The sequence below is a fragment of the Phoca vitulina genome, unplaced genomic scaffold (genome assembly GCF_004348235.1).
Source record: "Phoca vitulina isolate PV1807 unplaced genomic scaffold, GSC_HSeal_1.0 scaffold3, whole genome shotgun sequence".
NCBI classification, from domain to species: Eukaryota; Metazoa; Chordata; class Mammalia; order Carnivora; family Phocidae; genus Phoca; species Phoca vitulina.
Genome location: NW_022589706.1, coordinates 64,887,586 through 64,911,920, shown reverse-complemented (window position 1 = coordinate 64,911,920; position 24,335 = coordinate 64,887,586). Strand labels below are relative to the sequence as shown.

Here is a 24,335-nt window from a genome sequence, read left to right as displayed (position 1 = left end):
GATCATTTAAATATAAGTTCTCATTATGCTGGTGAAACAGAGAAAGTGTAATGTAAGATTTTTTAATTAGTTGACATGATTTATAGAATATTATATCCAAATGTCCAGTAAGTATACTTAAAAATGCAAATTAAAACCACAAAAAGCCACTACACAACTCAACAGAATGGCTAAAAATAAAAAGACTGATAATTTGAAGTACTGATAACAGAAAAGCATTGTTGGTGGGAGTTTAAACTGGTACAACCACTCTGATTAAGCAGGCTTTTCCTGTGACCCTTCCTTTCCACTTCTCATCCATTTGGGTATTATGTCATCCTTTAGATCTCAGCTTGGATGCAATGCCCTTTAGTAAACTCATCCTAATCCTCTAAGTCTAGTTAGAGGCTCCAACTCTGGTTTTCCACAGCACCCTCCATTTCCCTACCATAGCATTCACACATTGTTATAATTGTCTAATTTTTTGCCTTGTACCCTGGATGGACCCCACAGTCATGGGCCATTACATTCCTAGTGTCTAGTACAGTGTCTGACACAAGATAGGGGGCTTAATACTTTTGAAATGGTTATTTAGTATTTGCAAAATGATTATGATTTCTGACAGCAAAATATAAGTGAAAGCTTATACTTTCTCTCCAATTTATATATTATTGATATTTACTTAATTTTTGGCTATCTGAAGAGTATAAAGTGTTAACCATAGGTTGTGATCACATTTTACACCTAAATTGGGTTGTACAATATATGACACCAATATTTCCAGTAATAATTTAACTTTTTCACCTATATTTATAAAATTGAAACTGAGGAGAGAAAGTAAATACACAGTATTTTTCATGATACAAAATGATACCAAACCAAGTTGAAGATGTCATCCATCTTTCATGGATCTTAGGATGTCTGAATTTTAGAATAAAAGCCTAAAACGCTTGTTACTTCTTAATTTGATGAAACAAAAAGAAAACAACCCTTATACTTAGTTATTTTTGTTTTTGATTTCTAAATGCCTAAAATAAAACCTAATTCTGTATGTTACATCTTTGCTTTGATGAAATATAGTTCTTAAATTTTCAATTACAATTTATTATTTTTTTTTATATTGGGTCTTTAGGAGTCAATTATTTCAGAAAATAAGGACTAGAAACAGCCCAAAGGTCATCAGAACCCAAAACTTCAGAAAGTGTTGCTTTCAGAAAGTGTCGCTTTAATGTTGGTGTCTGCTGCCATAGGCTTAGTGAAGTATGATTTTGAAGCGTTAAGGAAAAAAAGTAATGAAGTATAAACGATATTTTGAGACACACTTAGAGCTATTATTCCTATGTGTCTGCATCAAAAAAGGTTGTCACTTTCGTTCAAGAATGAATCATCAACATTTAGAATCCCTCTTATCAGTCATTACATTAGAAGAAATACAGTGGACTCCCATTTCTCTTGCTATAATTTTTGAAGAGGCCATTACATTTCACAGACTAAATTGCATGTAGACATAACTGCTGTAATTCTAAGAACATTCTGAGAATAGCAATGCCTTTAGTACTTTATTATTTCATGCTGAGAGTATGACATTATTAATGTGAACGAACAGCATAGAAATGCTGGTATGCCTGATAACTTGCTGTAGAACATAAATATACAAGGAAGAGCTTTCTAAAAAGGGTAAAGTTGTACAGATGTGACAATTTGACTTACTTGGCTCTGGGGTACTTCATGATCAGCCCCCCAATACAATGTCATTCCAAGAGAATAAATATGGATCTAGGAATAGAATTTAAAGAATCATTTTATGGTAAAATAAAATTTAAAACTTTAGCAAGTACTAAAAAAAACAATTTAGTGAGTACTGTATATTCATGACTTTTTTTTTTTTTTTGGTCCCAGATAAAGTACAACACATGATTTGAGAAAAATCGTCATTTCATATTTTACATAAATGTGAGAGCTTAAAATAGAAAAGAATGGAAATTATCAGAACAGATTTTTCCCCATAATTCCCCAGCCTATCATCTATGAATAATTTTGTTACTTCTTATTTATTTTAAAGTTTCTTTATGCAAACTCATGCAAATATATTTTCTTTCTTTTTTCTTTTAAATTAAGTAATCTCTATGCCCAATGTGGGGCTCGAACTCATGACCCCAGGATCAAGACTTGCATTCTCTATACACTGAGACAGCCAGGTGCCCCACAAATACGTATTTTTATGAATGCCAGAAGCTTTAAAAATTACTTTGCACTTGCATGTTTAATTTAACAAGAGATATATGTGATATCATTTTATACATGCAGGTATTTCTCTTGAGTTGATTCTCTGAGATTATGGATTAAAGGGTAAATCATCTGTAATTTTGATACACATTGTTGGATTCCCCTATACAGAATTTGGGGATGCAAAAAATCCATTTTGCATTTCTGCCAGCAACATATAAGAGATTTTTTTCACAAGCCTTGTCTATAGAATGTGCTACAAAGTTCTGATTTTTGCCAATGTGAAAAGAGAAAAAAAATCTGATGGAAGTTTTTTTTTTTTTCCCACTGAAGTTCTGATTAGCATTTTTCTTTCTAAGAATGGATGGGGTAACAGATGGAGAAAGAAGCTAGGTGAAAAAAGATTTTTTTGCATTGTTTGCATGCTTCTTAAAGATTAGACAAATAACAACACATTTTTATGTTGATAGGAGTCATCCAACGGGGAAAACTGGAACTGCAGGGGAGAGAAGAGGTTGTTGGGAGAAGACTGTTGAGTAAGTGGGAGGAATGGAAGCTAAAGCACAAGTGAAGGAGTTGGCTTTACGGAGGAGCATGGATGGTTCATCTGGGGTAAGGAGACAGAGAAGATGGGAATTTATGTGAGAGATCTGGTAGTGGGATCCTGGGACAAGTTGCTCCTGACTGCTTCTACTTCTTTCCTGTGAAACAGGAAGTGAGATGAAAGTGAAGACAGTCTGGGGTGCCTGGGTGGCTCAGTCGGTTAAGCGTCTGCCTTCAGCTCAGGTCATGATCCCAGGGTCCTGGGATCGAGCCCCGCATCGGGTTCCTTGCTCAGCGGGGAGCCTGCTTCTCCCTCTCCCACTCCCCCTGCTTATGTTCCTGCTCTCTCTCTCTTTCTGTCAAATAAATAAATAAAATCTTTAAAAAATAATAATAATTTTAGAAAGTGAAGACAGTTAATCTCATAAGTAATCATTTCCCATTTTTCCTCCTGTTAAGAAATTCAGAGCTAAACTTTTAGCCCACCTCTATCAATACTGCATAATCTTACTATGTGCATTTTTTTTGCACCAGTCTTAACTCCAGCACTGTCTTATTTTCTTGCCTTTTATTTTCATTTTGCTCTTACTTTCTCACCTTTATTTTTTTAATTCTCTAAACTGTCTCAAATCCTCTTTAGAAACAGATGAGGTATGCACACAAAAAACTGGGTATCCTTCTTACAATTTCATAGCACTTTAACCTACTCCAACTTTGTCTCCTAAATTATTCCAAATCTCAGATTAAAAAGTTGTTCTTTTCAAAATTTTCATTGCTCCCAATTAAAAAAAAAACAAAAAACCCCAGTTCTTTATAATGACAAACAGGGCTCACTCTGACTTGCTTCTACCTCCTTTTTCTAGACAGATTTATAAGTTTTCCTTCTGTTATTACTTCTTCATGTATCATAACCGAAACACTTCAGCACTACTAAATAATTCTGTTGCCAAAATAAATCCTTCTGTTTCTCAATTTTTCTTGAGCAGTTCTTTCTTATCTGTCAATAAAATTCCTACACTATTATTGATGGTCTAGAGATGTATACCATATAAATTTTCCCAAACAGGATAAAGCATTCTCTTTCATGTAGTTATATTTCATTTGCATCTCTAATGAAACAGTTAACTAATATTGCCTATAATATAGTTAAGATGTGTCCATGTTTGTGTTCCTTGAGGAAGTCTTTTTTATACATCTTACAATACCTCTTGGCAACTAACACAGAACTTGTACATAGTATATAGTCAATATATGCCTGCTGAACTTAATGAAATGTACGTTAAGTTCAAGATTAGCATAGTGCAGGCTATTTGTATATTTCTGTTCAGATTTCTTTTCAAAGAACTTCATATGTGAACACCTTTTCAAAGAACCTCATATATGAAAAACACTTTTCATGGCTTTAGCATAAAGAACTAATTACATATTCAAATATATTTCTCTTAACATGTTAATATTGATTTGTGATTCTCTGAGTGCTTAAGATTCTTTACTATATTTACTGCTCAATATGCTAAATGAGTTACTATATTTTAATAATTTTTATACATGACTATATAAAATTAGTAGCACAATTCCTAAAACTAGGTTATAAAATTGTATACTTGCTGATCATCTATATATATAGTATAATGATTAATTCTATATGGCAATTTGGACCACAGGATGCCTAGATAGTTGGTCAAACATTACTCTGGGAATTTTTGTGAGAGTTTCTGGATGAAATTAACACTTAGTTAAGTAGACTGAGTAAAGCAGATTGCTCTTTCTAATGTGGGTGGGCCTCATCCAATCATTTGAAGGCCTGAATAGAACAAAATGGCTTCCCCATTCCCGAGGAACAGAACATATCTTTTTTTTTTTTTTTTAAGATTTTATTTATTTATTTGACAGAAAGAGACACACAGAGAGAGGGAACACAAGCAGGGGGAGTGGGAGAGGGAGAAGCAGGCTTCCCGCCGGGCAGGTAGCCCGATGCGGGGCTCGATCCCAGGACCCCGGGATCATGACCTGAGCCGAAGGCAGACGCTTAACGACTGAGCCACCCAGGCGCCCCCAGAAAATATCTTTCTGTGTGACTGCATTTGAACTAGGACATCAACTTTTTTCTTGCCTTTGGACTTGAACTGAAACATCAGCTCTTCCTGGGTCTCAGGCCTGCTGGCTTTCAGGCTGCTACACCATCAGTTCTCCTGGTTCTCAGGCCTTCGGAGTTGGAAAGGACTAGAACAGCTAGACTTGGAAAGTGGACTTAAGAAATTCAGGCAATTAAGTGGATATGTGAAAAAGGAGGAGTCAGAGACAAAGATACAATGAAAATGTGACTTGGGTAGGAGGGCACTTGAGTGAGCTAGTTAATATAACTCATGGGGAACGGAAATATATTTTTGTCTTTATAGGTATAATGGGTTGGAATGTAAACTCCGTAAGTGGAAGGAGTTTGTCCCACTTACCACCCTATCCCAGGACCTAGAACAGCACTTAACATATACTAGAAATATATAGTGGGCTTTACTTTGTGCTGGATACTGTTCTAAGTACTTTACAGGTATTATTTAACTTTCTAATAACCCTAGGAGGCAAGTACTCTCATTATCCCTTTACATATAAGTCACCTGAGGCGTAGAAAGGTAAGCAAGTTGTGTGGGGTCACATATCTTTCAAGTGACAAAGCCAGAAATTTTACTCAGAACCCACACTTGATACATATTTGCTGAAAAATAAAACGGGATAATAGTGAAAACAGTCACCACTGAGCAGGCTCACAGAGTACCTTCCACCTCTACGTCCATTCTCTAAAGAGGAGATGTTAAGTCTTCGAAGACTTGGCTTGCTGAGCATAAGACACTGGGTAAGGTCCTGCAGTCTGAGATGCAGATACCTCCCACCCAGTGATTTCTGTGAAGAAGTAAGAGCTGCTTTATGTGTGCTACATAGCTCCTTTTAGCAAAACCCTTCGGCATTGTGTGGCTATGCATTTAATAGCAACAAAGCATAAACAGCTGTGGGTGAAAAAAATCCTCGATTGTTTCTACTCACTCAACAAATCTTCAGAGCCTCTAAGTGGCAGATATGACATACAGCAATGGTTCTCCAACTTCAACACAGATCAGAATCATCTGGTAAAACACAGACACAGGGTCCTACCTCTAGGGTCTCTGATTTAGTAGATCTGCTGTGGGGTCTGAGAACCTGCTTTTCTCACAAGTTCCCATAGGATGCTGCTGCTGCTGCTGGTTGGAGGACCACACTTTGAGAACCACCAGTATAGAGCAGAGGGGTTACATCCAATGAGTAGGACAGGCAGGGTCCCTTCCATCTCAAACCTTCTATTATAGCAAACAAGACAAGATAATGTGATGTACAAGACAGTATTCAGAGGGTACAATTAGTGTAAAAGAAAGCTTTAGATCTACAGGAAAAGTTAGCCAGGCAATGAGGGGATGAAGCAAGAGCTGAGATGGCATGAAAGAGAGTTGGAGGCTGAAGGAAAGGAATGTGCAAAGGCTAAGAAGAAGAAAAGCACGTAGCGCATCCAAGACATTGAAGTAAGTCCAGAATAGCTGGAAGCATAGAGCTTGAGATAAAGAGTGCTCAGAGGGAAGGCTGGTGCGGTACACCCTCAAAGGCCATGGTAAGGAGTCTAGAGTTTCTTAAGGTAAATGGAGAATCTGAGTAATGTTAGGCAGCAAAAGGACAAGAACAGATACGGGGTTTCAAAAATGTACCAACTGTAGTTTAAAGAACAGACTGGACAGGGTCAAGACTGGAGGCAGGGAGAGGATTAGAAAGTGTTTGCACCACTGGTCATTCATGATGGACTGGACAAGGTATACTCACATTGTTGTACACCAGATCTCTAGAACTTCTTCATCTTGCAAAACTGAAACTCTATACCCACTAAACACAAATTCCTCCTTCCCTCTCTTACCAGCTCTGGGTAATCACGTTTCTACTTTCTGTTTCTACTGTCTGACTACTTTAGATATGTTACAGGAGTATAATCATACAGTATTTGTCTGTGTGTGATTGGCTTATTTGTTTAGCATAATGTCCAAAGGGACACCCATGCTGTAGCATGTGATAGGATTTCCTTCTTTTTAAAGGCTGCATGTTTTCCATTGGGTGTGTATGCCACATTTTCTTTCATCCATCAATGGACATTTGAGTTGCTTCGTATGGGGTATTAAGAATAATGCTGCAATGAATATGGGTATGCAAATATCTCATCAAGATCTTGCTTTGAATTCTTTTGGATATACCCAGAAGTGAGATCGCTGGATCACACAGTAACGTCCATAATGTTTTCCATATTGGTCGCACCATTTTACATTCCTAAAAACAGTGCACAAAGCTTCCATTTTCTCTGCATCCTTGATAACACTTGCTATTTTCTGTTCTTTTGATAGTAGCCATCCTAGTGGGTGTGACATAGATTATCACCACAACCCCAGCATTTAAAATGTTCAATTTAATGATGTTACTACATATTGGACTCTGGTACTAGACAGTCCTGGAGTTTCTTTTTTAGTGATCTGCATAGTGCCCGTTATATAACAAGTACAATTGTCAAATTTATGGATGAATGAATAGATAAATGGGAAAGAGGGGAGAAAGGATGCATTTATAAGATTTAATATAGAGTAATTTTAGTATAATGTGGGTAAGGGAATTTGGTCTTTTTCTTTTTTAAGATTTTAAGTAATCTCTACACCCAATGTGGAGCTTGAACTTACACTTGTTAAATTAAGAGTCACATGCTCCACTGACTGAGCCAGCCAGGTGCCCCGGTCTTGTTTTGACAAGTTCAGTTGAGGCTTCTGCCAGGGTTGGAGAAGTGAATTTCCATTATTGTTCTTACAAAGATGACCCTTGATATTCAAGAAGCACAGAGATAATAGCAGCCATAATTCCTGATATTTAGACTGCAAGTTAGTGGCAATGAGCACTTAAACTAAGAATCCTTTAGATTATCAGGGATATAGTACAAATTCCTGGGGCATATCAATATTCTTGAAAACAAATCACAATAAGAATTTGATTCAGGTTCCAATCCCATCAAATTGATTTCAAAAGAACTGCCAAATTAAGCACATCCTGTGCTATGCAAGCAGGAAGTGAACAATTACCAAGTAAACAGAAAAGCCAGAGGATCAAAAAGCTTAGTGTGACCTGTATAAACTTGTATAGTTTTTAAAGAGGCATGTTATCCTGAAAAGTAAAATTTTAAGGCAAATAAATGAAAGTGCCTATTTATAGAGCTGGTAATGAGGTAAATTTTTTCATACAACTGTACATACACAGTTTACAAAGCAAGTTCCATTGAATAAAGAGAACATTTTTATGCATCAAGATCTTACTAAGCACTCATTATTATTTATAATACTGTGCTGGCACTTAGTATTATTTTTAAAAATAATAGTAAGCATGTATTGAATACTAGTTAATGACATCCTTAACTCATAGAAGTCATGAAATGCAATTACCATCCTCTTTTTCAGTACACCCCTTCCCCATTAAAATCAGAATACTAGAATAGTGATTTTTAATTTTAACTGCCATACTAACAATATCAAATTAGTATGTTTCCATGACTTTATTGGCCACTAGTCATCAAATAAATATATGTCCTTTTGCCCCCCACCACCAAAAAAAGAATACTAGAATATATGGCTATTCCCCTGACCTTTGCTTTATATTTACATTGCAAACAGGAATGGGATAAAAAAACTTGCCTTTGATTTTCTTTATACTTAGAATTGCACTGAAGCTTTTGAGGCATGAGGTAAGCTAGAAGTGCCAATTAGATCCACTAAGAAATCAAATTTACTTTAACGTAGTAATGGCAACAATTCCACACCCATCCCATCCCAGCACTGGCTCCTAAACACTCAACCTAGTAATAGGGAGGTGTCAAATCACTTTCCCAACCATGTGCTCTAAGTTGTACCTAAACACAGGGCAGTTTACTTGTTTGGGTATCTTGACATCACAGGGCAAAATGGTAAAACCTTCAGCAAATGAAAAGCACTTGTGCACCTGAAATTTCTACTAAGCACTTTTTTCTTTTATTGTGGATTTTAAATGCTTTCAAGAATTCATAAACACCTGTGCAAAACTTTTCATAATTAGAAAAAAACCCTACTATAATTCAGTAGAAGTTTTTAAAACTAATGCAGGCATGGCTTTGTTGCAGTGTTTCTTAGTTTTTCTGAGGTCACCAGATCCACTTGAGAGACTGATAAATTTATGGACACTGTTCCTCTTCCTCAAAAGTGCTCAGACATGCAAAACTTAGTTTGCTGTTTCATTGGTTTGTAGATATCCTGAAGCTCAATGAAGATTTAGAGATCTCGAGGCGCCTGGGTGGCTCAATCGGTTAAACATCTGCCTTCTGCTCAGGTCATGATCTCAGGGTTCTGGGATCAAGCCCCACGTTGGGCTCCCTGCTCAGTGGGGAGTCTGCTTCTCTCTCTCCCTCTGCCCCTCCCCCAACTCATGTGCTCGCTCTCTCTCTCTCTCAAATAAATAAAATCTTTAAAAAAAATTAGAGATCCCCAGGGTTAAATAATTTGCATACACGCTATGTCTATTTCCAATGTTCTAATTACCCTCTATCTTTTAAAACTTTATTATTAGGGGCAACTGCGGAGCTCAGTCAGTTAAGTGTACCACTCTTGATTTTGGCTGGGTCATGATCTCAAGGTTATGAGATGGAGACCCATGTCGGACTCTGCACTCATCAGGGAGTCCGCTTGAGATTCTCTCCCTCTCCCACTGCCCCCCCCCCCCCGCTTGTGTGCTCGCTCTCAAATAAATAAATAAATAAATCTTAAAAAATTTTTTTTAAATGAACCACAGACTGTACCGACTGCATGCATTTAAATAGTAACAGTAAACAGCTATATATATGCTATGCAGCTTAGTAAGACACCAGCAATACATGTGAATACCTTCATGAGATATAACAATGACCAACACTCTATACACTCTGTAATATACAAAGTTCCTTTCAAATACCTTGTATCATTTAATAAAAACTTCTTTTGGCTAATGCCTTAAGTATTACCTCTACTTCATAGGTATTGTCTTCCTTTACTGGTTCCTTTTCTTATACCTCCCAAAATTCTTAAGCAGTTCATGGAATTTAAATAAAAGGTAGATAAACCTGGATTCTCTACCAATTCCAGTCAGTCTTTTTTCAGAAACACAATTAATGGCTCAAATCAAGATGCCTTCTTCTAACTTAATCAACAGATGCACGTGTACACACACACACACACACACACACACACACACAACTCTTCCTCACTCTTACCTCCTCTCTCCCTCACCCTCTCTGAAGAGGAAAACATTCACTGTCAGTGATAGAAGGATAGAAGGATAAATCAGTGCAATTCCTTTACATGGCAACTGGGCAATGTATATCAAAATTTAAAATGCGCATACTGCGTTGCCTGGTTGGCTCAGTTGGTTAAGCTCCTGACTCTTGGTCTTGGCTCAGGTCATGATCTCAGGGTCCTGGGATCAAGCCCTGTGATGGGCTCCACCCTCAGTGGGGAGTCCGCTCGAAGATTCTCTCCCTCTGCCCCTCCCCCCGGCTCCTGCTATCTCTAGCTCTCACTCTGTCTTGAATAAATAAATAAATCTTTAAAATAAAATGCACATACTTTTTCATTTAATAATTTCACTATTAGGAAATTATTAGGTTATTTTTTACACTTATATGGGATAATGTATGGGAAATGATATTCATACCTAATTCTGAATTCTACAAAGTTCATATCTAAATTATCATAGCCAGCTGCATGCTATACACACACACACACAACACACATATTCCCCTCCCCCCCATAGCCTTGAGAATGAAATTAGATCTGATGTCAATGGTACTGCCGTCCTCAGACTGGATATTTCTTTTTTTTTTATTTGAAGATTTTTATTTATTTCTTTAACAGAGACACAGCGAGAGAGGGAACACAAGCAGGGGGAGTGGGAGAGGGAGAAGCAGGCTTCCCGCCGAGCAGGCAGCCCGATGCGGGGCTCGATCCCAGGACCCCGGGATCATGACCTGAGCCGAAGGCAGACGCTTAACGACTGAGCCACCCAGGCACCCCAGACTGGATATTTTTATCATAAATTTTCCTTAAATGAACTGTCAAACTTTGTCAGCTTCATTTCCATTGTATCCCCTTCATCCATGCCTTTATATTCCCAAGGCATTACATGATTTTCAGTTCTTTCCCGCAGATTATTAAAACTCCTCAGATTTCTATACAATTCCTATACATTCTGTTGTGTGTGTGTGCAGTATAGATTCTGTGTAATGTATAGATTCCTATATAATACAATTCCTATACTAATCTTTCATCTTACCTAGTTTTCCACTTTCGTCAAACATACCCTCTAAAATCACAAATCACATCATATCATTCTCCTAAAAATATGTCTCAGAAGAAAGTCTCAAGGTCTGGCATTCAAAGTCTTCTTTATTCTGATTTAATAGCCTCCTTCTCTTTATCCACAGCCTTCCAGGTAGCTAATGCTCTAGCCTAACTGGTCTAACTAAACATTTCCCTATCACAGTGGACAATTTCTTACCTCTTATCATTGCATATACTAGTAACCTTGAGTGGAATGCTCATTTCTAGCTATTTTTACTTTTCTAAATTCTACTCATTCTTCATGGCCCAATACAAATGCTACCTTTTCTGTAACTATTGTTCAAAGCTAAAAACTAATTGCTCCTCTTCCAGCATCCTAATATACTCTATCCCTGTATATAGCATTTATTTCAATCCATATATTACAGATTGTTTCATATACGTTGATCAGGATCAATTTTTTTTTTTTTTAAATAGGCTCTACACTCAGCGCAGGGCCCAGTGCGGGGCCTGAACTTACGACCCTGATATCGAGACCTGAGCTGAGATCAAGAGTCGGATGCTTACTGACTGAGCCACCCAGGTATTCTGATCATTATCAATTTTCTAGTTATTTTTGCATCTTTCTCACAAGCACAGTGCTTTATACACAGAAGGCATTTAATAAGTATTTTTAAACATGAATTAATAATGGCTCACATGTAAAAAATATTTTTTCTTAGATCCATAAATTTTTATAAAACTACTTTGCATTCTTACACAAAATTAATATGAACTTCTTGAACACATGATCATTTAAAATTCAATGGCTGTTTTTTCAGAGGGTTGAGGTAGGGTAGCCCAGTGCCTTTTACTTTTCCTACCCCAACTAAAATAAAAAATAAAATCAAGCAAAAAACATTTAAGAGTTACCTTTTCAATATCTGAAAGAGAAGTTAGTGACTGATTTTGAAGAACCTCTGGTGCGGTGAATGCACGAAGATCCTGATTGGAAATATTTTCATCTGTAAATGACACACTACCAGATGGCAGCAACAGCAGAGACCATGGAGAAATGATGAAACCAAGGGCAGCAGGATCAGCTATGCTTACTGGTTTGTAGCCACACAGAATAAAAAGAAAAAAAAAAACTGCTTAAAATTATAATCCAAGTATAGATCATTTAAAGGACTATCCCAACTTATTCATATTTATGTGAACAGGTAGTTACATACACCAAAGCAACATGCTACAAAGAGAATGGGTTTCATGTATCTACTATTGCTAACATTATTAAAAACATTACCTTGATTTGGCTTAACCTTTTAAAATTTAGATGGTAAACCTTGGAGAGCAAAAATAGAAAATTTTCATTGTCAGTCATAAGAATTAAATTTGGTTCAAAAATTTTACCACAGTGATATAGATGTACATAGGGATTAAGTGGTTCTTAAACTTTGTGTGTGTGGGGGGAATCATGGATTCTTTTGAGGATTTGGTGAAAAGTATGGTCTCTTTTTTAGAATATAGATAATAAATATAAAACTCTGTATACAAAAGAGATTCATGGATCTCCATATAGCCCATTTATGGACCCTATGTTAAGATTTCCTGATTTAGACTACAGTGTTGTGAAACATTCATCAGATTTGGAATTAGTAAAGTTTCAACTTTAATAGAATGCCTCTTGTTTTGCATCAAAATATATATTTGTCTGAATTCAGATTTTTGTCTTGTTTGCATTTGTTCATTATTTCACTAGACTTTCAGGCAGCTTCTATACTACCAAAGGTGATCATTGGGGTCTCTAACATTTTTTGTTTTAATGTTTGCCTGTATGGGTTCCTAACAGCACATGTTTAAGAGTATTAAAAAAACAAAACAAAACTACACACACACACACAAACATTCCTTAGATTTCAGCAGGCCTGCTCACAAAAGTAAAGGTATACATTAGGCTCAACAAAATAGACTTAGAGGGAATTTTATTTTGTCCTCCCATTGCAAAAGGAAGTTAATATACATTTTAAGGTAACCGCTACGTGAACTGGATTATGGACTCAAGAAACTGCTATAGGAGAGTCACAAAAGGCCTTTGACTACCACTGCCACTATTTTTTTTTTTTTTAAAGATTTTATTTATTTATTTGACAGAGAGAGACATAGCGAGAGCAGGAACACAAGCAGGGGGAGTGGGAGAGGGAGAAGCAGGCTTCCTGCCGAGCAGGGAGCCCGATGTGGGACTCGATCCCAGGACCCTGGGATCATGACCTGAGCCGAAGGCAGACGCTTAACGACTGAGCCACCCAGGCGCCCCACCACTGCCACTATTATTCAATCTGAATAGGCTGTACTGATAGCTCTCAAAGCCAAATCACAAGAAATTGACAAAAGTCTATGGTACAATTTGTTAAACATACTACAATATCTATACTTCCCTGAAAACAACTTTTATTAGAACAGAATCATTCACCCTTTCTGACTTTTTAACTTCTACTTATGGTTAAGATTCTAATCAGAATTTGACTTATGTTAATAAAAAGTAAACTATTAAAATTCATTCCTTTTTTGAAGATTAAAAGGACAATTATATGTTCTCCTGCATTTTTTATGAATCTGAAACATGTCTTTAGTAACTGTGTCAAGGAAGAAATGTTTGAATGTATCCTTTCGTCAGTCAGCGCGTCTTATGTTACACTGAAGCTGAGTTACAGACCAGTGGTCCTTAGAGTCCCACCCAATCACACATCAGGCAGCTAAAAACATGGCCCACAATTCTTATGCTAAAATATGTTTTAATGAATCATCACAGCTGGTAAGCCTAGGTATATTGTCTTTCAGAGCCACTTTACACATTTTCTGTTAAAAGCTTCTTCCTGGGTATTTCATGCACAAATATTACACAGTCCAGCTAAAGAGAACTCAAACAGGGCAGAACAATATTTTCTTTGCCAAACGATGCTATCCAAAATACTGGTATTTCCCATGTCACAGATATTATAAAACAGTCTACAATCAATTCCTTTCAAATTAGCAATAAAAGGGAACAAACATTAGGAGACCAATAAGGAAGGCCACCCACTAAAACGTGGTCTGAGATGATGATGGCCTGGAACCGTACAGTAGTAGTAGGGGTGGTGAGAACCTGTTGCAACTCGAGTGTATTTTAGATAGTGACAACAGAATTTCCTGACATACTGGATGTGAAGCACGAGAATGAGAAGAATCAGGATGACTCCAAGATTTTGGTCTCAGTAATGGAAAGGATGGAGTGTCTTCAACTGACTTAGAGCACAGGTAGCAGAGGTAGGGGTTGGGAGATGTTGGTAGGAATCAGAACTTTCCTTTGGGACCTACTAAGTTTACGATATCTGTTAGAGGGCACCCGGGTGGCTCAGTTGGTTAAGTGACTGCCTTCGGCTCAGGTCATGATCCTGGAGTCCCGGGATCGATTCCCGCATTGGGCTCCCTGCTCGGCGGGGAGTCTGCTTCTCCCTCTGACCCTCCCCCATCTCATGCTCTTTCTCTCATTCTCTCTCTCTCAAATAAATAAATAAAATCTTTAAAAAAAAAGGTATCTGTTAGATATTCAAATGCGGGGATCAGTAGGCAGCTGGATTTGGAATTTGGGGGAAAGGTCTGAACTGGTGATACATTTTGGGGGTCACTGGCCTACTAGATGGTATTTAAAGTCTTGTGACTGGATGAGCTCACCAAAAAATGAGTTGAGATAGAAAAGAAATCAAAGGCAAGGACCGTACCCTGGGGTACTCCAACATTAAGACTGACTGCTCCTTGTCAGTCTTTTTTTCCAGGTTGTTCTTCCCTTGGGCATCTGTGCAAGCATGGTGTTATAATCTCTCTCTCATACTTCTTTCACTCATCACTGCTATCTCCACCCCATATTTTAAATGATTCTTTTTATTAGCCTTTCTATGCAGTTCCCCAGTATCTAATCCTAAATCTAAGAGAGGAGGCTGGGGTTCTAACTCTCATCCCTAATTCCTGTCAGTCTTATTTGGGGATAGAATTATGATTTTTTTGTATACTTGTTGCCACCTGAAATTATAAATAATTGGAAATCACAGCTAACTGAGAGACATAAACACCACTCAGAAATCTAAAGGCTATGTCTTGTCTTGCCATATTGGGTGCTAGTGTCCACTTAGACCAGAAAAGAGCTTGCTACACTTCTCCTCATTCGAGGCCACAGACTAACCCTACCCCAGCCTTGACAGAGTAGCACAGAACAGAAACTGCTGAAGGTGAAAGTAATCCATGCTTGCTTAGCACTACAATATTAAGAGATTTATTCACCAGCACAACCAAGGTCAGCAAAACTACTGTTCCTCTAGCAAGAACATTATCTTTCGCACTGTACTTTATACAACAGGTTAGTGTTTGTTTGTCTTTCCTGAATATCTAAAGTATACCACAATTATAAACACTATTCATAACTTAAACATAACCTTCCCAACCTTACAAGTCATTTGCTCAGAGAGCCCAAAGTACTACTGGGGAGTTAAAATGTATTTATAAAATAAATACGAGAGAGAAAGCATAAGGTATCTAAGAGAGAAAACAGAACACAAAAGGAAGCTTAGAGGACAGCATAATTACTTCAACTACAATGAAGAAAGAATTAATTTCCTTTTTTATATGTGGCCCTTTAATATGAGTAAGATTTGACCATCATTACGAGGGAGATTCCAGAGAAAAGAAACAGGAAAAGCAAAGACATGTGGTCAGGAAATTATTAAGTTTGTACAAGGAACAGCAAGAACTTTGGGCAGAGAAATGGCAGAGAGCAGTGAGAAACAGAATTACCAAGGTGGGTCATATTTTCACTTGTTAGAAAACACACACACATAAAGAAATGACAGATATTTTCATTGTTTTCAAATGTGACTTTTAAAGCTAAAGCAGCTGCAACAACAAACTACATTGCTGTCAAATACCCAAAACACACACATATGACATTTAAGTATTAGATTCTTTAGAGAACAGTCAAACCACAAAATATATTTTTTAATAATTGTAAAGGGTTATGCAAACCTACAAGTGAGGAAATTTAGAGTAGTGGCTCCAATCAGTGTAATTCACTGTCCTTGTCTAACCACAGGAAGGAATTTAAAGCAAATGCATTCAAAATCCTTCACAGAATGCTAACAAAAGAATATTTAAAAATGGAATTCCAGAAGCTTGTAATTTGATGCTCTATAATGTTTTACTTGTGTGATGATTATCTTCAAGAATGCTATTACTATGAAACAGTAAATCAGATGTGAACTGATTCCAGTAGTCAAATGATTCTATTTATAAACTTTTACCAACATTCCACAGAAAAAGTTGCTTAAACAGAATTTCACGTGGCTAGAGGCAAAATTAGAAATAAGCAAAAATCTGATATGCAAAGAAACATCTTACTCAGAGCTTCTTTCCGATGTTCCCTTAAACTAAGTCCCATATCCATGCTTTTATTAAAATTTACTTTTTAAAAGATTTAATTATTTATTTGAGAGAGAGAGTGCACCTGAGAGCAAGTGCCAGTGAGGGGAGGGGCAGAGGGGGAGGTACAGAGAGAGGGAGAATCTCAAGCAGACTCCAAGCTGTGCGCGGAGCCTGACAGGGGACTCAATCTCACAACCCTGAGATCATGACCTGAGCCAAAATCAAGAGTCGGATGCTTAACCGTTTGAGCCACCCAGGCACCCCACCACACTTGTTTTTCCCCCCTGAGGGACTTTATTTTCTATTGTCTCCTTCATTTTATTTTTTAGCCTTCCAATTATGGTATAAAAATTAGGAAAATGATAACCGGTAACAAACATGGTAAGAGAACTAAACAAAATATCAGGAAATCATCTAAAGACTTAGAACAACGATATCATTTTGGCCTGAAAAATCCCTTTGCCTATTTAGGTACATATACAGAAATTGTAGTCCTCTTATTCCATATGTTCTATTAGAGTGCTTGTCAAAAATCTATGCAGAGTCCACTGTTCCAAACTCCAAAAAGTTTGATGAAGTCACTCTATAATATACAATTCTCTGAAAAATTCAGTTCGTATGTATATACAAATATATACAGTGCTAAATAAATCATCTGGTATAACAATGCACAAACAAAAAAATAATTAGTTCAGAGTATTTGAACATTTTCTTGATTAGCAAAACTTTGTGTAATAATTAGTAAATTAGTAATTAGTAAAAATATTGTGTATATAATTAGAATTAAGACATCTATATAATACGCATTGATAATATTCGTCTCTTCAAAGTCATTAATGTTCACATCATATATTTTTTCTTGATACAATCAATTGTTCAATAGCACTTAAACTCCAACAAGCCTTTGACCCTAGAATTTGTATTCTTGTGTAGTAGGTTTCAGACCTTGCTGATCATCCAAATCTCTAAACTCAACCAGAAGATTTGGAAAGATATCAGACAACTGTCAGCTTCATTTCATTCCTTTTAGTATCTGACTTCATTAATTTAGTATGTAGTCTTATTTAATTAAGAGACGAAGTATATGGGGTGCCTGGGTGGCTTAGTCGGTTAAGAGTACAACTCTTGATTTTGGCTCAGGTCATGATCTCAGGGCCGAGGGACTGAGCCCCAAGTCGGACTCCATGCTCAGCAGGGAGTCTGCTTGAAATTCTCACCCTGCGCATTCTCTCTCTCAAATAAATAAATCTTTAAAAATTAAAAGAGAGAGAGAGAGAGAGAGGAAGTATAGTATAATGGTTAGGAGTTCAGACTGAAGCCAGAATCCCTAGGTTAATATCCCAGGTTTGACTTTTATAGCTTACACTGTGATCTTAAATAAGTTACCGAGCCTCTCTTTGCCTCAACTTCCTCATCTGAATAGGTAGGGTTGTTGTGAGGATTCATGGAAAAAGCCCTTGGAACTGTTCCTGGTACACAGTAGGTACAATGCAAAAGTAGTAGCTGTTACGCTCACTTTGGCAGCACACAGACAACAGTGGTAGCTATTACTATTTAATAAGTCTTTTCTCTGAAGATACCACATGTAGACAGTACATCTAGGAAAACTCACTAAGTTCATCCTCAATCACCTACTTAGCTTCCCCTCCCCCCCATGGAAGATAAGGAGCATACCATATATAACAGGTACTATAAATTTCAGAAGAATAGGTCAAATTAGATTTTTAGGAATTTTTTGGCATCTCTTACCTAGAAGCAGAGTAGAAATACAGATGACTTAAGGTACAAAGTATCCTAAAATATTATTTTTTTCTTAAATTCCTTGGAAAAATGTACCTTCAATAAGTGTTCTATTTATTATATGGTATTTCTAGTTACCATCAATACCAAATTTAGAAAGACTAGTTTAAAATTTTATAATCAATCCAGTTTGTACTTACTAACTACTCAAGTGAAATTGGTGTTTTACTGTACCCAGTGATTAACTTTAGGTAGAACATGAATTATTAGATGAAAATGTTTATTTGGAATGTATACATATCGACTATGGTATCAGCATACAGTTTCAGAAATTTTTATTTGTAATAGAAGTTATAGCATGCTGATAAAATTAAATTATGCAGACATGCCCTCCAAATTGATGTATTTTATTTTATTTATTTATTTATTTATTTTTTAAGATTTTATTTATTTATTTGAGAGAGAGAATGAGAGACAGAGAGCATGAGAGGGAGGAGGGTCAGAGGGAGAAGCAGACTCCCTGCCGAGCAGGGAGCCCGACGCGGGACTCGATCCCGGGACTCCAGGATCATGACCTGAGCCGAAGGCAGTCGCTTAACCAACTGAGCCACCCAGGCGCCCCAAATTGATGTATTTTAAATATGAGCTTTTCTTGACTACAACAGGAGAGAAAAGGCATTTTTATTTCTTCATGATGACATTTACTCACACAAGTACACATATTCTTTTTCTTTTTTGCTTTTAAACACTAAACACATGCAAGCCACCTATCCAAACCACAACCACTGGAATCTTAGTATGGCATCTGATCATTTAGGCTTCTAGTAGTTTTGTTTTGTTATTTACTTGCAAGATTCTTGAGATAATTCCAAACTGAGCCTCTTGTTAACAAAACACCAATGAGATCTGAGTTAACAAAAGTGGTATATAGGCAATCTATATTAGTAAAACTAAATTGGTTATGATTATTAAAAGCAACAGGGCTTATACGGCTAGACAGTATGGATATAGAAGGAAGCAGGTCCCTAAGAATTTGCTCTCTACTGCAGCAAACTTTCCTGGCCACCTGATCCAAACAGCATGAAAGAAATAGCAGCAGTTCCTTTCACGTCTTCTTTCATTCTTTCTTTCTTTTCTTTTTTTTTTTTAATTTTTATTAACATATAATGTATTACTTGTTTCAGGGGTACAGGTCTGTGATTCATCAGTCTTACACAATTCACAGTGCTCACCATAGCACATACCCTCCCCAATGTCCATCACCCAGCCACCCCATCCCTCCCACCCCCTCCACTCCAGCAACCCTCAGTTTGTTCCCTGAGATTAAGAGTCTCCTGTGGTTTGTCTCTCTAGTTTCGTCTTGTTTCATTTTCCCCTCCCTTCCCCTATGATCCTCTGTCTTCTTTCTCAAATTCCTCATCTCAGTGAGATCATATGATACTTGTCTTTCTCTGATTGACTTATTTCGCTTAGCATAATACACTCTAGTTCCATCCACGTCGTTGCAAACGGCAAAATTTCATTTTTTTTGATGCATAGTCTTCTTTCATTCTTACCATATTCTGAGGAAGCTGCCTACTTTATTCTTTTCATATATTAAGTTCCTCTTTCATTTTCCTTTGGTGTTCACTTTTTCCACCAACCTTCTTTGCACTCATCAATAAAAACTGCACACTCAAAAATTATATGCGAAAATATGGAACAAAATGCTTTCGTAACTCTGTTTTCACACATTTCTTCTAGAATGGAAATGTTTTAAGGATATTAACTATGAATTTCTTAAAGACCAGGTACAAGGCCATTACAATAATGTAATCGCAATACTTGAAAAAAAATGAATTTGTTTACAATTCCAACTCTATACCACAGGTTCACAATCTTGTAAAGGCGTCCTTCTGCTCTGCTCTGCTATGACAATAATTTGTCAATTTACATTTTGCCGGTCACAAAAAAAGGTTATTTTGGAGCTTCATTATGAAGAAAAACAAAAGTTTTCTTTCAACACCAGGAACTTTAAATTATTCACTGAGAGATTACTCTTATCTTTATTCTATTCTACAATCTTTATTACTTTCAGTTATTTTTTCCAAGTATGAGTCAAAGGAAGTGTCAGCTTTGTTAATCGGAATATTGAAACAAACTTTAAATTTACAAAGTATTGGCCTTAGGTGGGTTGGGGTAATTAAGAAAGCACACAAGACTCCTGTCTCCTGAGTCATAGGATTTTGGTGTGAATTCTGGAGACAGGGTACAGGATTCTACACAGTATTTTCTAAAAGCTTCCTGGGGATTCAGATATCCATACCAGTTGAGCTGACACACATATAAGAATTACTGCCCTTAAGAGGGTCAGTAAAATGGTATCACAGCTCAATTAAGTTGCTTCTTGACCTTGTAATTGCTCCATTTCCATGTCACTTAAAGGACAGTAAGAACATCATGAGATGGAGAGTATGTGTGACTTTATATTCTCCCCTAATGCTTGAATTTTTTTTCCAGTTTATTAAGCCACAAATGAGGCATTTTTCAAGATATACAGAAAACCAGAAAGTGTTACAAGTAACTCTTTTATCCATAATAAAGTCATTTTCTATGAGAAAGGCAGAATGACTGTCAGAAATAACTTTAGACTAGAAGTGAGACCTAAATAGTTCTTCTCTATTTATAAGGAAGAAGCTGAATAAATGGCACCAAAATGAAGTGAAGATCCCACTGTGCATTTAGAAATAAATTGCCTTACTCACCTAATCAAATTATCTTCATTAGTTTTTTTTTCTTTCTTGTTCCCAAAGTAAAGCAAACTACAGATGAACTTCCTATGCATTTTGTTTCTTCTTTGACCCTTTCTATAAATCCAGGGAATATCTATGTTGTATCTCTTCAGGCCTTGCAGCAAGCACCTCTGATCTCCTACCTTGTCTGATATATGCATGTGACCTTACACATACAACTTGTACCTAGAGAAGACACTGGGACTAACAACAAATTTTATTTCCTGAAGGAGGGTGCAAACGTAGGGAGGAAAACTATTTCCGCTGCAGACTTCTAAAAGACAAATTTGCTTGAAAGTGGTTTCTTTCTTAAAATATGCCAATCATATCTCTTTTTTTTTAACATTTTATTTATTTGAGAGAGAGAAAGACACAGCAAGGGAGAGGGAACACAAGCAGAGGGAGTGGGAGAAGGAGAAGCAGGCTCCCTGCTGAGCAGGGAACCTGACGTGGGGCTTGATTCCAGGACCCTGGGATCATGACCTGAGCTGAAGGCAGACGCTTAACGACTGAGCCACCCAGGTGCCCCTCGCCAATCATATCTTATTTAACCATCCCATTCAAGTAGTTGTGAAAATGTTCATCTTGAACGGTAAAGTCTATTTCAAAACTTGACTATATTTTGGAACCCAGTGCCAAACTTCTTAAAGCACTGGCATTTCTATTGCCACCCAGCAACTTCCTGACAGCCTCTGTAGATCACGTAGGGGCTGCATTACGTTTTGTCAGACAAATTAAACTATAACTGAGGTAATCCACAACAGAAATAAATTTTAAATTAAAGGCCATTTATGAAACAGCAGGTTTTATTTTTTCTCCCTCCAACACAATTTCAAGTTTCTAAGAAACATCTTCTTCCACTCCTGCTATCTGAATAAAATGGGGAAAAAAGATTACAAATTTTCAAGAATGAACTCAGCAACTTCTCTTTACGTTTGAGGACCTTTTAAAATTATTCTTTATGGGGCACCTGGGTGGCTCAGTCATTAGGCATCTGCCTTCGGTTCAGGTCATTATCCCGGGGTCCTGGGATCCAGGCCTGCATCGGGTTCCCTGCTCCGTGGGAAGCCTGCTTCTCCCTCTCCCACTCCCCCTGCTTGTGTTCCCTCTCTCGCTGTCTGTCAAATAAATAAATAAAGTCTTTAAAAAAAAAATTATTCTTTACTTACAATGACTGAAAAACCAAAAATATTAAGGGTGACTGGCATTTATTTCATGTTTCGAGAATTGAATGAAAAAGTCAATTAAGATTAGTTTATATTTTCAATTTCTAGAAAAAGGAAACATAGTTTGCCAGAGAGAAACTCACTTTAATTATGATGACATGATTCTACATAACCATGATCTGAAGCTATTTATGAAAAATATTTTTGTGATTACTAATGCTATTCTCTGCTGCTCTTCAGATATCCCCTCCCTATTTACATTTTCAAGAATTTTTCCTTCTAAAGAGAAATGGGAGAGGCCTGTTTGAATGGTAAATGATTCCACTGTCCAAAAAGAAATATCAGGACACATTTCTTGTAAAAATGTTAAACATGACTGATACACATCACTGAAAAATGTAAAAATCTTAACTGGTTACTAAATGATACAAGGCCTAAAGCCCCTTTTTAATTTTTATATTTGAGAAAAGAAATAGAGAAGTAATCATAAAATGCTTTCTTTAAAAAGCTTAGTTACATAATGTGGATAAATCTCAGAATGTTGAGTAAAAGAAGTCAGACACAAAAGAGTTTACATTGTATGATTCTATTTATATGCTGTTTAAAATCAGGCAAAATTTATCTATGTAACAGGTCATAATAATGATTATGCTTAGTAGTCAAGAATTAACTAGAAAAAGAAATAAACCCACATGTATATGGCCAATTAATATACAACAAAGGAGACAAGAATATAACAATAGGGGAAAGACAGTGTCTTCAACAGTGTTGGGAAAACTTGACAGCTACATATGTGCAGAAGAATGAAGGTGGACCACCTTCTCACACCATACACAAAAATAAACTCAAAATGGATTAAAGACCTAAGTGTGAGACCTGAAACCGTAAAAATCCTAGAAGAGAACACGGGGAATAATTTCTTTGACATAGCTGTAGCAACATTTTTCTAGGTATGTCTCCTCAGGCAAGGGAAACAATAAACAAAAATAAACTACTGGGACTGCATCAGTATAAAAAGCTTTTGGGGTGCCTGGGTGGCTCAGTCGGTTAAATGTCTGTCTTCAACTCAAGTCATGATCCTGGAGTCCCGGGATCAAGCCCTGCATCCGCTGGGCTCCCTGCTCCTCCCTCTGACCCTCCCTGCTCTTGGGCTCTCTCTCTCTGACCCTCTCTCAAATTAATAAATAAAATCTTTAAAAAAATAAAAATAAAAAAAATAAAAAGTTTTTGCACAGCGAAGGAAACCAGCAACAACAAAAAAAGGCAACCTTCTGAATAGAAGATATTTGCAAGTGATATAACCAGTAACAGGTTAATATCCAAAATATAAAACAAGTTACAAAACTCAACACCAAAAAACCAAACAATCTGATTAAAAAATGGACAGAGATGGGATGCCTGGGTGGTTAAGTGTCTGCCTTTGGCTCAGGTCATGATCCTAGCGTCCTGGGATAGAGTCCTACCTCAGGTTCCTTGCTCAGCGAGGAGCCTGCTTCGCCCTCTACCTGCCTCTCCCCCTGCTTGTGCTCTTTCTCTCTGACAAATAAATAAATAAAATCTTTAAAAATAAAAAAAATAAAAAAAGTAAGAAATGGACAGAGGACCTGAAAAGACATTTTACCAAAGACATACAGATGGCCAACAGACACATGAAAAGATGTTCAACATCACTAATCATCAGGGAAATGCAAACCAAAACTACAACCAGGTATCATCTTACACCTGTCAGAACGGCTAAAACCAAAAAGACAAGAAGTAACAAGTGTTGGTGAAGATGTGGAGAAAAGGGAAAACTGCATTATTGGTACGAATGTAAATTGGTGCTGCCACTGTGAAAAACAGTATGGAGGTTCCTCAAAAAATTAAAAATAGAAATACTATATGATCCAGTAATTCCACTACTGGATATTTACCCAAAGATAACAAAAATACTAATTCAAAAAAGATATATGCAGCTCTATGTTTATTGCAGCATTATTTATAATAACCAACATATGGAAGTAACCTAGGTGTCCATTGATAGACAAATGGACAAGGAAGATGTGGTGTACACACACACACACACACACACACACACACACACACACACACACACA

The 24,335-nt window shown here is 36.9% G+C and overlaps 1 protein-coding gene across 8 annotated transcripts in view; it reads right to left on the bottom strand.

Moving 5' to 3' along the window:
* PTPN13 (protein tyrosine phosphatase non-receptor type 13) overlaps window positions 1-24,335 on the bottom strand; it is a 204,421-nt gene that overhangs the window by 115,166 nt on the left and 64,920 nt on the right. For all 8 annotated transcript variants that reach the window (XM_032400721.1, XM_032400723.1, XM_032400726.1 and 5 more), the window contains exons 3-4: window positions 12,045-12,223; window positions 1,690-1,755 (exon numbers count right to left, since the gene is read on the bottom strand). In XM_032400721.1, coding sequence (XP_032256612.1) covers window positions 1,690-1,755; window positions 12,045-12,223 — 245 coding nt within the window. The remainder of the gene's footprint in view (window positions 1-1,689; window positions 1,756-12,044; window positions 12,224-24,335) is intronic.